This window comes from Podarcis gaigeae (assembly GCF_964106915.1).
Source record: "Podarcis gaigeae genome assembly, chromosome: 1".
Classification (NCBI taxonomy): Eukaryota; Metazoa; Chordata; class Lepidosauria; order Squamata; family Lacertidae; genus Podarcis; species Podarcis gaigeae.
Window position 1 is genome coordinate 118,363,532 of NC_139678.1, and position 16,561 is coordinate 118,380,092.

A 16,561-nucleotide genomic window follows, 5' to 3' on the forward strand; every position below is an offset into this window, starting at 1 on the left:
ACCGTGATCAACTCCTGCCTGGGAACCAACGTCCCCACTGCGGAAGGACGTGTGGATCCAGAATTGGCCTCCACAGTCACTTACGGACTCACTGATAAAACTGTGTTTATGGAAGACAATCATACTCGGCTATGAGTGATCGCTAAAGAAGAAAGAAGAATGAGTTCAGACCCTCCAAGTGTCCCCATTTTCCAGGGCTGTTCCTTATTTAGAGAAGCTATCCTGGTTTCTGATTTTATCCCGGAATGTCCTGCTTTTCCGTAAAGGTAAAGGTAAAGGTACCCCTGATCGTTAGGTCCAGTCACAGACGACTCTGGGGTTGCGGCGCTCATCTCGCTTTATTGGCCAAGGGAGCCGGCGTACAGCTTCCGGGTCATGGCGAACCAGAGCAGTGCACGGAAATGCCGTTTACCTTCCCGCCGGAGCGGTACCTATTTATCTGCTTGCACTTTGATGTGCTTTTGAACACTGCTAGGTTGGCAGGATCAGGAACCGAGCAACGGGAGCTCACCCCATCGCGGGGATTCGAACCGCCAGCCTTCTGATCGGCAAGTCCTAGGCTCTGTGGCTTAACCCACAGCACCACATGCTTTTCCTTAGGACGTCCCTATTTTCATTGGAGAAAAGTTGCAGGGTATGGAGTTATCCAATCCCCAAGCCATCTGAAGGCAGTCCTTTAAAGGGAAGGTTTTTTATGTTTGATGTTTTATTATGTTTTCATATATTTTGGAAGCTGCCCAGAATTCTGGGGCAACCCAATAAGATGTGTGGGGTGTAAATAGTAAAATTATCATTATGGAATGGGATGTCCCTGTTTTCATCGGAGAAATGTTGGAGGGTATGCGAGTTCTCTCCCCTTTCTCTCAGGGGCTCTTATACAAACAACGGTTTATCTGAAGCAATGCCGCCCACTTCCCAAACCAAACATGACTCCGTTCTGCAAAAGTACCAGCAAACTGGGGGAGGAGTGAATCTGCAAAATTATAGTTACAGCGAGACACTGCCTAAGGAGCATTAAATTTGCCTTCTGTGTTATAAATGGGACATGTATACAATCTTTCCTTACTGCAGAGAAACTGTCTTCCCCCATTCCAACAATCTGCATGTGCACAATGACTTTCAGATGCCTTTGAGGCATCAAAAAACCAAATGGATTTTGTACTTTATTTGTCTAAATGTGCATCTTTCCCTTAGAATTTGGCCGACATAAACTCTCCCTCTTATTTAAATGGTACTCGGGCAGAGAACAAAACGTCCGTCCGGATCAGGGAAGCTAATGTTAGCTAAATAGGAAGTAAAGAAACCTCAAGCTATTAAGCTGGGACTGACCTTGAGCCCTGTGATGCGGGCCACTGAACAGCAAATAGGAGATGCTGGAGGGGAGAAAAGGGAAAAGGCAAGCAAGGCCCTTTTTTAGACTGTTTGTATGCATTGGGCGTGATGTTTATTTCCAATGAATTATAAAACCGAGCTTGCTGTTTCCAATTACTGTACATAGAATCCTGCCACTTTTGCTAGGCATTCGCTTTTTTCATTGAAAGGTATTTAAAGCCTTTTAATTAAAGCTGCCCGGCACATTACAGTTGCAGCGTCATTTTGAACGTAAGATGGATATTGAAAGTTATCATTTAAATAGATCCATCCAAATAAATATGTTTTGATTAGATAAGAAGTTTTGCTTTAAAGCAGCAGCCGGAGCTTCTAGCTGGGAAGGCTGGTTCAACAGGACATTTCTAGAATGCCATTGAAGATTACATTGTTTTTCAGTAAGAACATTGGCAGGGAACTGCCATCGGAGCTCAGGGGGGTGGAGAGGCTCCCGAATGCTGGGGAGGGAACCAGCAGGGAAAGAGAGAGAGCTTCTGCTGAGGAAGGAGGGAAGGAGGAGGAGTCGGAGGGAAAGCTCAGGGACGCTTCCAGCGAGACCAGTGGAGAGAGCTCAGGACCTCCCCTTGGGACGCCCACTCTGCGCAGAAAGCTGTCGCGCAGGGAATCCAGGCGGAGACTCTCTGTCAAGGAGCTTTTATGTTGGAAAAAGTTCAGGACACGCTCACTGACGGATTCTGCCAGTGATTAAGACAGTCACGAAGTAAGGGCTGTCCGGTTAGGGAAAGTTTTAGCCAACTACTCAACTTGGAGCGGTTTGGCGCTTACGCACAAGCAACCCCTTATCCCATTACAAACGTTATTTTTTAAATCCCGAAAGATCCGCCTTATTTTTTAATCCATGCAGTTTAAAAATAAAAAGTTGTATTAAAATGCATTCGGATATTTGCTGCTCACTCATTTATTTCTTCTTGTGTACAGGCAATGAGTGTTTCACACAGGGGTGGGATTCTTGACCCCTGTGCACATCAGTGGAGCGCTAACAAGTAAATAATAATAATTAATAAATAATAATAATAATAATAAATTATATACACACTGCCCATCTGGCTGGGTTTCCCCAGTCACTGGCAGCTTCCAACAGAATATGAAAAACACAATAAAACATAAAACATTAAAAACTTCCCTAAACAGGGCTGCCTTCAGATGTCTTTTGAAAGTCAGGTAGTTGTTTATTTCCTTGACATCTGATGGGAGGGCGTTCCACAGGGCGGGTGCCACTACCAAGAAGGCCCTCCTCCTGGTTCCCTATAACCTCACTTCTCGCAGTGAGGGAACCACCAGAAGGCCCTCGGAGCTGGAACTCAATGTCCGGGCTGAACGATGGAGGTGGCAATGCTCTTTCAGGTACAGTGGTGCCTCGCAGGACGAAATTAATCCGTTCTATGAGGCTCTTCGTATAGCGGTTTTTTCGTCTTGCGAAGCAAGCCCATTGACAGCTTAGCGGATTAGCGCTATTAGCGGTTTAGCGGCTTTTAGCGGATCAGCTGATAAGCGGCTTAGCGGCTTAGGAAAAGGGGGGGGAAAGGGGGGAAACCCGCAGGAACTCGCAAGACATTTTCGTCTTGCGAAGCAAGCCCATAGGGAAATTCGTTTTGCGAAGCGCCTCCAAAACGGAAAACCCTTTCGTCTAGTGGGTTTTCCGTCTTGCGAGGCGTTCGTCTTGTGGGGCACCACTGTATAATGGACTGAGGCCATTTAGGGCTGTAAAGGTCAGCACCAACATTGAATTGTGCTCAGAAACGTACTGGAACCAATGTAGGTCTTTCAGGACCGGTGTTATATGTAAATAGGTCCTTGTTTCAAACAAGTACAGGGGGATCAGTCCATCTCTGGTCCTTTTCCCTCTTGACATATTGATTCCATCCAATTTTGTGGGAACTTTTTTTTCTTTTTAACAAAACTCCAAAAAACACACAAAAAACCTTTACATTCACAATAGTATACATTTCATATTCATTTCTGTATGTTTTCCCCAAAATATCAATTCCCTATGCATTTCCCCTTAAATATTCATGCATTGCATTGCCACCCAAAATATTCATTTTAATACATGTTTTTGAGCCGAGAAGTGCACTGGAAAATTCAAAGAAGTGTGCAGCGCATGTAGGATGACAGACCAGGCAGAGGTTGTTTGTGTGGTGTTTAAAATGAGGTGCTACTTGTGTTGAACATTGCATAGGCCCTGGTGTCGCATTTATTCTGGGTCTAAATGTTTTAAAGGGACCAGGTGCATTTCTCACCATCCTCCTCTTACAGAATAGCCCACTTTGTTCTGTGTTGAGTGACAGGCTCAGCAGGAAGAAGGCAAGTCTTCAGTGGCACCCTGGACAGCTCCATGCACGGCTCCGCAAGAGCAATGCTCAAATGTTGTTTCAGCGGCAGTCACCCTCAGACTGACCCTTAAAAAGGTGTTGCTGCATCATTTCAGTAGCTAGCTCTAACTTGCTTGAGTGGAACCTCTTGATTTAAAGGGGACAAGTCTACTTCAGCAGCCATTGACCCAATGGAGGAGGTAAAAATGTGGCTCTCCTTGGGCTCTGAGTCTTAAGAGTCAGAGGAAGAAGAAGAGTTTGGATTTGATATCCCGCTGTATCACTACCCTAAGGAGTCTCAAAGCAGCTAACGTTCTCCTCTCTGTGGGGTGAGGGAGGCTGAGAGACTTCAGAGAAGTGTGACTGGCCCAAGGTCACCCAGCAGTTGCATGTGGAGGAGCGGGGAAGCAAACCCAGTTCACCAGATTACGAGTCCACTGCTCTTAACCACTACACCACACTGGCTCTACAATGTGACTTCCTAAGGCTAGAGATGTACTGGAACAATAGAACACTCTGGACCAGGTACTTCTGCTGCAGTTTTCTTTCTCCTAATCTGAATTCCTGACCTCCTCCCCTAAAGGGGGGGGGGGAATCTGACTCTATTGCTGTGACACTGACACATTCATGACACTCACCATATGAGTTCACTGTGTGAGGGAGTGTTGCCAGATTAGAGAAACTGTAAAGGGGAAAGGTAAAGAGACCCCTAACCATTAGGTCCAGTCGTAACCGACTCTGGGGTTGCGGCGCTCATCTCACTTTATTGGCCGAGGGAGCCGGCATACAGCTTCCAGGTCATGTGGTCAGCATGACTAAGCCGCTTCTGGTGAACCAGAGCAGCACACAGAAACGCCGTTTACCTTCCCGCTGGAGCGGTACCTATTTATCTACTTGCACTTTGATGTGCTTTCGAACTGCTAGGTTGGCAGGAGCAAGGACCAAGCAACGGGAGCTTACCCCGTCGCGGGGATTCGAACCGCCGACCTTCTGATCGGCAAGTCCTAGGCTCTGTGGTTTAACCCACAGAGCCACCCGCATCCCTAGAGAAACTCTGCAATTTAACAAATTCCTCTGATGACCCGCTATAGAATCAGGTTGGATGTAAAGCAGATTCAGTGGGAAACTGCCATTCACCATAGATGTGGGTTCAAACTTTGCTGCCCTGTTTTTGGCACATAACTTCGGTCACCTCAGCTAAGTCCCAATCTTCTTACTCGGCTTATTCTTAAAGATGGATGGCTAGTATCCTATATATAAAGGGGGTTTGAGAATTCAGATCACGTGTATCTCAAAGCCCTGGCTTTTTATTTTTGTATTTAATATAACTTAAGTTCTACTTGATTCTCAAAAACACACACACCAAAAGAACAAATAACACGATAATGAAATTAGCAGTTTAAAAAAACCAGTTCAAAGCAGCTATTTAATTGAAATAAGCGTACACACGATAAGCAAACTATAGCTCACCTCAGGAGCCATCCAAAATGGGGTTCCAACTGATGTGTTTCTCCTCAGCCTCGTGCTGGTAAGCTGTGCAGAAACACCTGTAATGATAAAATGCATTCCAAATATTGGCACAATAGCATTCCTTTTTGAAAACTGATCCTTATTGCCCTTTCAATACAATGCCAAAGAGGGCAATCAAGGTCATTAGATTTATACAATTCCCCCCACTAAGGGGTGACTTTATGCAAGTCAGGCAATTCTAAAGTCGGTGCATTTTGGAATTGCCTAGCCAAGATGTCATTCCCAGAATCAATTGAGGCTTCTGTTTGAATAGAATCAATCACCTTCTGTGGTGGCGCATCTCTGCCATTTGGACAGATGTCAAGCAAATTACATTTGAGATTGGCAGATCATTTGGCTCAAAGTACACCATATATATATATATAAAGGTAAAGGTAAAGGACCCCTGGATGGTTAAGTCCAGTCAAAGGCGACTATGGGGTTGCGGCGCTCATCTCGCTTTCAGGCCGAGGGAGCCAGCGTTTGTCCACAGACAGCTTTCCAGGTCATGTGGCCAGAATGACTAAACAACCTCTGGTGCAACAGGATACCGTGACAGAAACCAGAGTGCATGGAAAAGCTGTTTACCTTCCCACCGCAGCAGTGTCTATTTATCTACTTGCACTGGCATGCTTTCAAACTGCTAGGTTGGCAGGAGCTGGGACAGAGCAACGGGTGCTCACTCTGTCATGCGGATTTGAACCACCGACCTTCTGATCAGCAAGTCCAAGAGGCTCAGTGGTTTAGACCACAGCGCCACCCGCTCCCTTTTTACATTATACTGCAGCTGTGGAAATCACGATGGGTCCCTCTAGACTGGTGTCTTATTGCAGATGTATACTGCAACCTTTTATTGACACAATCATAGTGCATTAGTGATGGATTTATTCCGCTTCAGTTTGATCTGCAATATAGGCATCCCCCTCATTCATGTGTGATCGACTCATGCACAACCATGTACAGTGGTACCTTGGGTTACAGATGCTTCAGGTTACAGACTGTGCTAACCCAGAAATAGTACCTCGGGTTAAGAACTTTGCTTCAGGATGAGAACAGAAATCATGCGGCAGCGGCGGCAGGAGGCCCCATTAGCTAAAGTGGTACCTCAGGTTAAGAACAGTTTCAGTTTAAGAACAGACCTCCAGAACGAATTAAGTACTTAACCCGAGGTACCACTGTATACGCATAGTGCCAGGAAATCATTCCATTCAAACCCGGAAATGGCAGGAGATAGCTCATGTCTTGCGAGTGCACTCTTCTTGGAGCCTGAAGAGGACATCAGTGAGGGAACCCTGAAGCAAACTAGAGGCTCATTGTGGCTTTGTTTACACTGCTCAGTCTCCCCACCTAACAGCTGATCTGCAGGGCTGTGTGGAGAGAGTCTCTTCCTTTAAATTCCTAGGAGTTTATCTCAGTGAAGACCTTACTTGGAAAATCAATACAACCCAGGTGGTTAAGAAAGCCCAACAGAGACTCCATCTCTGTACTGCAAAAGAACGATGCCGATCAACATCTGATGATCTCCTTCTACCGGTCCACAATAGAAAGTGTCCTTTCATACTGCATCACGGTGTGGTACACTGGTTTGACATCAACTGATAGGAAGTGCCTACAGAGGGTGGTGAATACAGCACAAGATATTATGGGCTGTCCCGTGAATCCGCTGGATGACATAGCGGAAGAACGTTGCCTCAGGAGAGTGAGGAAAATTCTCAGGGATGATTCACACCCTGGCCGGCACTTTCTTGATCTCCTGCCCTCAGGCAGAAGATACAGAAGCATGATTAGTCTCACCAACAGGGTAAAAAACAGCTTCTATGTGTGGGCTGTTAGGCTGCTGAATGAAAAGATAACAACAGGGCAACTGACTTTCGGGTTTGGTGGGTTTGTGCCAGTAAATGAGGGGAATTAAGACTAAGAGAGCTGAGTGGGAGGTGCTCGTGTAATCTCACTGTATACAAGTTGTACAAGCGACAATAAAGTATTTCGATTTCAATTTCAAGTGCAGCAGCAGCAGGAGTTGCTTTTCCACTTATCCCCCAGCCTCCTGCCAGCCCCAGAGCTTCAATGTCAGTTGTGGATATTTTTTACATACGGCATTTTGGGTATGGATTGAAGAGAGAGTGGTGGAGAGGGCGTTTAAAGGGTGCTCCCCACTTTACACAACTTCACTTACGCACACAGGGGCCTCGAACATAACTACTGCATAAATCGCCTGTACTCCTCCAATGCAACCATGTTATTGCTGCCCTGAGGCACTTTAACACAACAAAAGCAGGAAAATTATGGGATTTCAGGAGGATATCCACTGACTGGAAATGAAGCAGGCTGACCACCTCAAAATGCTTGTATTGAAGTGGAATCACAAGTAACAGCATCGTAAGCACAAATCATGGTAAATGTGCAATAAAAAGGATGTCTGGGGGAGCCTAATCTCCACCTGTATTTGGGAACTGAAGACCTTATAGAGTCATCCAACAAAGAACAAATTATGTACTATAAGAGGGATAACTCAGAGAAGTTCGGAGTAATTTGGCAACCATTTACAGAATTTTTCACTAACTGAATATTGATCTCTGTAGTCCTCGCCCGTGTGCAAAAATTTCCTTTTCTGTAATTTGCTGTAGATCGCTTAGAATCTGTATTCAATTTTAAAATGGCTCTCTTGGGCTTAATAGCATGTATTGATCACAACCAAAAGTGACAAGTATATAAGAGTAAACAGGTATTCAGAAGTCATGTCTGCATCGGACTTAAACTAGACTTAAAGGCCCTTCCCTTTCCTTGGGAATGGTAGTTTTCAAAGGGAAAGGTGGGGACCGCCCCCCCAAACAGAATTTTCAGCACCTTGACCAAATTACAACCCCCAGGATTCATTGGGGAGAGCAGTGACAAATCAGTGTGTGAAACCAATAGGGTGTATTCATTGGTAGTTTTGTGCTGGGAGAAAGTGGGCCACCCTGTTTTCAACTTAACCAGGCTATATGGGGTGTTAGCGGAGGGGTAGTACCACTGGTGGGAGACACACCATACACCTTCTGGGGTAGTTTTGCATCTTTGGTCCCCAACCCTGCATTCAGCTAACACCTGTGGCTCCTAGAAGCTGTTTGCGTGTGACAGCAGCCACACCCTGGAATGGCTTCCACTGGCTGGCTAAACCAGGTGAGGGTAGCTAATGGGTCTCAAACTCTCAGTGAGTTAGGGACTTGCCCTGTACATGAAGACAGACTCTGGTGGATTGAGTGGACAAGACCAACGGTGGGTCCAATGGTCAAGAAGGCGGTTTCTGCACGTGCTGTAGAGAGAGGGGAGGCTTGTCAACCTGGGAGGGTAGCCCATCTATGGGACCGCCTCTCCTGGCATGCCCCACAGAGGACCTTAAGGTCCATGAATAACCATAGTTTAGAGGTCCCGGGCCCTAAGGAAGTCAGACTATCCTCCACCAGGGCCAGGGCCTTTTCAGTGATGGCTCTGACCTGGTGGAATGCTCTGTCCCATGAGACTAGGGCCCTTCAGGATTTAACCTCCTTCCATCGGGCCTATAAGACAGAGCTATTCCGCCTGGCCTTTAATTTGAATTCAGCCTGATCTTTTATTTCCCTTCTCTTCCCTCACCTTTCCCTTTTATGAAGATCACCCGCTCTGAGACCCCACAGCTAATTCTCTCCTGGCCTCCTTGTTGGCCCAAGTAGGACCAATTTAGCCAGTTAGCCCTGGGGATTATCTAATGCTTATTTCCCCTAAATTGATTTTTGAATTTTATTGTTATTCATGTTTTTATACTGTATTATATGCTGCTTTTATAATTAAGTGTTTTAAATTGGTTGTTAGCTGCCCTGAGCCTGGTTTTTGAACCAGGAAGGGAGGGGCATAAATAAAATTATTATTATTATTATTATTATTATTATTATTATTATTATTATTATTGTCATCATCATCATCTAGTAGAAGAACTCTGATCTGAAACCTTTGCTGCCTTGTGGGATATCTTCAGGAGAAGAAAAGGCTAAGGAGTAAACCCTACACAAAGCTGGAGTGGAGTCCCTAAGACAGTTGGACAGTGCCTTGCATATCTCCTTCTAGCAGCAACTCCTGCAGCCAAGCTGGTACCAAACATATTGCTCTGCTTTCCTTTGGACCACATCAGTGAGACCAAGCTGGGGCTGTCATGTGGACAGCCCAGGATCTCCATACACACTGCCCAGGCTTGCAACCTGGGGAGGTCACTTCAGTGCTCCTAACACAGCCATTTGACTTCACCTCCATCGTCTCTCAAGAAAAATGAATGCCAACAACAACAAGGTAACCTCACCATTTTTCAGGGTATCATTTAGGGAGTATGGGGGAAGCATTTTCTCTGACCTCTGTTGCAGACCAGATGTAATATCAGGAGCACCTGTATTTCTACCTACCAGGTTCTTCCTGCTGCACATTCCTTTGCATGTTTATTCAGAAGTAAGTTCCATTGAGTTCAACAGGCCTTACACTCGGTTTAGTGGCCACAGGAATGCAGTGAAAGCCATTATTGTTTTGAATCGTATAATCATAATCGTATATATACTTGAGGTATAAAGATGAAATAGAACGGCTACAAATGCTCTGGAAAATACAAGCTTTCATTTTGCTATGCTTTGTTGTTTTGCAATTCAATCTTGAATATATCAAAGAGCAGGAGAGAGATTTGGATATACCATATTTTTCACTCTATAAGACACACCAGACCATAAGATGCACCTAGTTTTTGGAGGAGGAAAACAAGAAAAAAATCTTCTGAATCCCAGAAGCCAGAACAGCAAGAGTGATCTCTGCATAGCGATCCCTCTTGCTGTTCTGGCTTCTGGATAGCTGTGCAGCCTGCGTTTGCTCCATAAGATGCACACACATTTCCCCTTACTTTTTAGGAGGGAAGAGGTGCTTCTTATAGAGCGCAAAATACGGTACTTTGTACCTTCCTAAGAATTTTGGCCACTGCGTAAGTGCAAACACACTGAAATCTGAAATTGTACCTGTGTCATTCTGTGGACTAAATGGACAGCGCTTAGGTTTCCTCCAGTTTCAAAATGGGTTTGGAATGCAGGTAGATTTCATCTTAGCAAACACATTACATTTTGTGCCATCAAATATTTTGCAAGGTGTTTTTTTTGAGATGTCAGAAATGTATGTCAAAGAATCAGGCAAAAAGCCACCTAAACTTATGGCTCTCTCATCCAACTCTTCTCTCACTAAAGCACAGGCAGTTGACAGCATCAATCGTTTGCAATTCTTGTTCTATTTTGGATTTTATATCCCACTGTGGGAGTGCAACATGGTGATTATGTGCAAAATATTGAAAAATGCTACTCAACCAATATTGTTCCCTTTTTTTTACTTCCTCCCTCCGATGTGCTCTTTTCTTTTGGCATTGACGGGTTATTTCCTGCAGCTCAAGCAAGCTGCTGGTGCTAATTATTGTCCCGGGAAGACAGCATCGGATAAAATGTGATTTCCACCCCTTACCCTTTAGATGCCAATGAGACTACTCAATAAGCTGTTGCTTTAGGTTAGTTGTTTGCCCAATTGGCTCCTCAAAACTGTGTGTTTCAACTACTCATCAATAACAAATTTCTGCACCTCCCTGCAATAAACAGGCATCTGCTCTCACATTCCTTGCACAAAGCAATCACAGAGCCTTTGCTCTTAAAATAAATTCAGCTACTTTGGAAGTACCAGGGAATTAGCACTTATTGAAGTGCCAGATGGGATGTATATAAAGGAGTTTATTCTGCTTGGCGATTGCTGCCCAGTAGGGTGGTTTTTGAGAAGCCACATTTACATACTGAAAGGTCCCCCCCCCAAAAAAAAAATAGATTGTGGTTTCATAGAATCATAGCATTCTGGAGTTGGAAGGTACTGTATTTTTCGCTCTATAAGACGCACCAGACCACAAGACGCACCTAGTTTTTGGAGGAGGAAAAAAATAAAATAAAAAATATTCTGAATCTCAGAAGCCAGAACAACAAGAGGGATAGCTTCACAGCCTGCACTCGCTCCATAAGACGCACACACATTTCCCCTTACTTTTTAAGAGGGAAAAAGTGAGTCTTATAGAGCAAAAAATACGGTACCTTGAGGATCATCTAGTGCAGCCCTCTGCAATGCAGGAATGTGCAACTGTCCCATACAGGGAATCAAACCTGAAACCTTGGCGTTATCATTGCCACACTCTAACCAACTGAGCTACTGACCTGATGTGAATTACTTTTCTGTCTTGTTCTGTTGGCTCAGTGTTTTCCAAACTTTGGTATCCAGCTTTTTTTTTTGACTGCAGTTCTCATCAGCCCTGACCACTGGTCCTGATAGCTAGGAATGATGGGACTTGTACTGGAGACTCCAGTATGGGAAACCCTGTGTTTGCTGGTTAACTCTCCCAACTCAGTATTATGCATGTTTATTCACTTCTTTATATTATTGCTGTAACCCTCTGGACAGGAATTGGGGTGGGGTGGGGCGAGTGAGTGTGGAGGTTTATTGCAAAATCTCCAGGTAGGCAATACCTTTATAGGAGCAACCAAAAATGCCATGAAGTTGTGAGCAAGCTACACCAGATGTTAGACGTAAAAATAGAAGGGGTTGGGAGAACAGAGGGGAAACACACCATTGCTTAGCTACCTGATTTATTTCTCCTGCCTGCAACCACATCAAACTCCATCAAATTCTATGAAGCTATCTTCTGCACATGTGCAATGAACATCTGCACTGCACACACCTCTGCTTAAGTGTGGCCTCCATTTTCAAATTCAATAGAAGATGGTTTGAGGGCAAATGCACCATATAGGAGTATTTCTCAAGAAGCTACAAGATAAAGATGGGTTGTTGCTGATGTCATGTGTAAAAAGGTAAAGGTAAAGGTACCCCTGGCCGTTAACTCCAGTCGCAGACGACTCTGGGGTTGTGGCGCTCATCTTGCTTTACTGGCCGAGGGAGCCGGCATACAGCTTCCGGGTCATGTAGCCAGCAAGACTAAGCCACTTCTGGCGAACCAGAGCAGCGCACGGAAATGCCGTTTACCTTCCCGCTGGAGTGGTACCTATTTATCTACTTGCACTTTGATGTGCTTTCGAACTGCTAGGTTGGCAGGAGCAGGGACCGAGCAACGGCAGATCACCCCATGCGGGGATTTGAACTGCCGACCTTCTGATTGGCAAGTCCTAGGCTCTGTGGTTTAACCCCCAGCGCCACCTGCGTCCTACCCGTGTCATGTGTACCTGGCTTCAAACACCAACAATGGAAGCACATTGGAGCCAGACTAACGAGTAATGTGTGCATAGCCTCTGTCCCAAGATGGCGATTGCGAACTGATTGCGTTAGTTGCTGCTAGGCGTTTGCAAGTACAGTGGTACCTTGGGTTACATACGCTTCAGGTTACATACGCTTCAGGTTACAGACTCTGCTAACCCAGAAATATTACCTCGGGTTAAGAACTTTGCTTCAGGATGAGAACAGAAATTGTGCTCCGGCGACGCAGCAGCAGCAGGAGGCCCCATTAGCTAAAGTGGTGCTTCAGGTTAAGAACAGTTTCAGGTCAAGAACGGACCTCCGGAACGAATTAAGTACTTAACCTGAGGTACCACTCTATGGGGTGATGGGAGGAAGATGCAATGTGCTGACCCCATTTTTGAAGACATAAAACTTGGCTGCGTGAGTCACATCTGCCTCGTCTCTTTTTATTATTGCTATCGTTATTACTTGAATTAGCATCCTCCTCAAGAAATCAGCAAGCTTATTCAGAGGTCTACTGCAAAACCCACTTCCTCCCGTCTCTCTTTAATCCTTTTATGGAGGCTTCCAATTTTCAGTCACACTCATATCTTACAGATGTAATTGCAAATTAAATGGATCTGTTAGCTTTTGGACCCAGAGGACCACTTCAGCTTCTGCCGAGAGTGAATAAATATGCTAAAGGCTAGTCAAAACTGTTTTAGAAAGAACAGTGCCTTCTTTTCATATGGAAAAGATAATATTTAAAATATAGAGATTTCCTCTTTGCCTTCGCTGCACTGGCGAAAAAAGAGCCTCTCCCCAATATTATTTCTGTGAACAAATGCTCTGATCTGAATGCAACATGAGGGAGAAGCATGGAAGGTTCCTGGCCTGATTCGATTGCTAGGGCTGAACACATATAGATAGCCCAAATCAGGTAACTGTGTGAGTCCTGATCCCACCACCGACACAAAAAACCTGGTTGTTACTATTGAGAATTCATTGAGCAAGATATGGACACGTAGCCACAGCTGGTGTGCTTTACATACAATCAGATCAGGACCAGAGTTTTCCCTCTCTTCCTTCCAAACTGTTTTGTAATTTCTAGGGGTTCCATCAAAGCAGGTAATTTTAACACTCCTAATGTTTGGGGAGGCAGTCCTGCCATCTTTCTGCCAGATGGAAATAGCCAGACTCCGCGGGGAGAGAAAACGCACCCAATTTACCCTTCCCATCAGCTCAGGAGCGATCTGGCTGGTTCATCCCTCAAACAGCAGCTTCTGCCTTCTCCAAGCTTCTCCTCTGCCTCCTCCCTCCCATGACTCCATCCAAGACTTATAAGCCACTGGGAGGAGGCTGGGAGCTTGTTTGACCTGATTGCTGGTCAGGCTTCCTGCGAGTAACCCGATAGACTAGCAGCTTCTTCCTCCTCTTCCCCATATCTGAGAACACAGGAGGCTGCCTTATTGTTATGTGCTGAGTTGAATAGGATCCAAAATGCAGCAGTCTGATTGGTCCTTGAACCATAGGATTCAGAATGCAGCAGCCTGATTGGTCCTAGAACAATAGGCTCCAGATTGCAGCAGTCTGATTGGTCCACAGTAGCCACCCAATCCAGCTCCAGGTGGAAGTGAATCCGCAACCTGATTGGCCTACAGGAGAATCCCAGAATTAGCCAATCACATGGGGCCCATTGTGTAAATAACGTATATAAAGCAGACATTCTGGGGGAACTTCCATTCCTCCTCACCACTATGAGCTGAACAAAGAGCATGAAATCCACTCTCGACTCCGAGTATATTTCACTTATAGTGAGCAGACCTTTGGGTGCAGCTCCAGGATTTCAAACGAGGCCTACTGGGAGATTCCAGATATCAAACCTGGGCACTCTTGCTTGCTTTTTCCTGTAAGACCTATTGCAGTCGTTAAGAGTCGTCAACAGGCTCATCACAGCTATCTGCCAATCACCCATTCCCACCACCCTTCTGAGTAATACCCCTCCCCACCTTCTCACTATATAGAAGGGTCTGGTGACTTCTGTTTCAGTGTATCTGAAGAAGTGTGCATGCACACGAAAGCTCATACCTAGAACTAACTTAGTTGGTCTTTAAGGTGCTACTGGAAGGAATTTTTTTTTTTTTTTGTTTTGACTATGGCAGACCAACACGGCTACCCATCTGTTGCCTGCAAAGTGTGAGCTCTGCTGCCTCTGAGTTACGACCCCTCCCCTAGCATTGCTACGTTCGTGCATTTTGTGCCTTCTCATTTCAAGATTCCACCCCGAAAGAGCACTCAGGTGAAGAGACTTCTCTGCCTTCCCATGCAGTCAAAAAACCCAGACACCCTGGTCTAAAGAAAGAAGCTGTTCATTACCAAAGTCAACAAGCTTGACTCCTCCTTCTGTCGTCAGGAGAATGTTGTTCCCCTTGACGTCACGGTGAATGATCCGGTTGTTGTGTAAGTGCTGAAGACCCTGGTGCCAAAAAAAGGAGGAGGAGGAGGGGAGAGAGAGAAGATGCTAACTCTCATTTTGAAATGTAATTTCCCAAATTTTAGGGAGGGCACTCAAAACAATCTGCATGCACACTGTTAGATGGATCACATCCTGCAAACAGACCCCCCCCCCCGCTGCTGCTATAACAAAATCCGCGTTTTACTGTCAGCCACGCCATCATTTATAAATAGAAAATGTCATCAGTTGGGTAAATTGCACCCTCTGCTGTCATTAGAAGCTTAATGAACATCCTTACCAGGAGAGCGCCGTATAAGATGTACGAGATTATAGCTTCATCCAACTGCTGGCCACACTTCAGCAAGCCTTTGACAAGGTCTGTGACAGAACCTCCGTTGCACAGCTGCAAAAAGGGGGCGAAAGAGAAGCAGAGCAAGACCCCCTGTTAGTCACTCAACAGACCTGTTTAGCTTGCAGATCTCTGCTTTCATGGATCAAGTAACAATATATACACATAATAATAATAATAATAATAATAATAATAATAATAATAATAAATAATATATATTTTTTATATCCCGCCCTCCCGAGCCGAAGCCGGGCTCAGGGCGGCTAACAACAATAAAATAATACAACATTCTAAAATCATTTCATTATAAAATTAATTCAAATCAAATTGATGGCAACCATTGGGCTAGAGTTCTGTGAAGATTGCCAAAGGAGGGAGTCAGGCTGCGCCCTGACCAAAGGCCTGGTGGAACAGCTCTGTCTTGCAGGCCCTGCGGAAAGATGTCAAGTCCCGCAGGGCCCTAGTCTCTTTTGGCAGAGCGTTCCACCAGATCGGAGCCACAACCGAAAAAGCCCTGGCTCTGGTTGAGGCCAGCCTAACTTCTGTGTGGCCTGGAACCTCCAAGATGTTTTTGTTTGAAGATTGTAAGTTCCTCTGTGGGACATACCAGGAGAGGTGGTCCCATAGGTACGAGGGTCCTAGGCCGTATAGGGCTTTAAAGGTTAAAACCAGCACCTTAAACCTGATCCTGTACTCCACCAGGAGCCAGTGCAGCTGGTATAGCACCAGGTGAATGTGATCTTGCAGCGAGGACCCCGTAAGGAGTCTCGCCGCGGCATTCTGCACCCGCTGGAGTTTCTGGGTCAGTCTCAAGGGCAGCCCCACGTAGAGCGAGTTACAATAATCCAGTCTGGAGGTGACCGTCGTGTGGATCACAGTAGCTAGGTCAGGGCGAGAGAGGTAAGGAGCCAACTGCTTAGCTTGGCGGAGATGAAAAAATGCCACAAGAGATTCGACGCTGGGCTGTAAGCTCATGGAACTAGGCCCTCTTGATTCCCACAACACTTCTGTTTCCAAACAGAAGCCACAATCCAGAAACCTGTGAACTTCATTGGTCCCATTCTCAGGAATGGGAAACGTGTGGCAGCTTTTCCAAATGCCTGCACAGAGAATTGCTTCACATAGATGAAATCAAGGATGCTCGTGACCTGTTATTTACTGGTTTAATTTCTTTCCTGCTCTTCATTCACCATGAGGTCCAGGGCGGGTTATGGCCATTTTAAAAACACAGTATTAAAAACAGTTAAAAAACATTAGAATTAAGAGAGTGGGGTGGGTCCTAAAATATACATCTCATGGGTCAAAGGCTTT

General features: G+C 45.4%; 1 protein-coding gene across 1 annotated transcript in view; it reads right to left on the reverse strand.

Annotated features, from left to right (window-relative positions):
* The window catches only part of MYO3B (myosin IIIB), a 291,721-nt gene that overhangs the window by 230,003 nt on the left and 45,157 nt on the right, over positions 1-16,561 (reverse strand). Inside the window, exons 5-7 of the mRNA XM_083704157.1 lie at positions 15,200-15,304; positions 14,823-14,922; positions 5,172-5,248 (exon numbers count right to left, since the gene is read on the reverse strand). Coding sequence (XP_083560283.1) covers positions 5,172-5,248; positions 14,823-14,922; positions 15,200-15,304 — 282 coding nt within the window. The remainder of the gene's footprint in view (positions 1-5,171; positions 5,249-14,822; positions 14,923-15,199; positions 15,305-16,561) is intronic.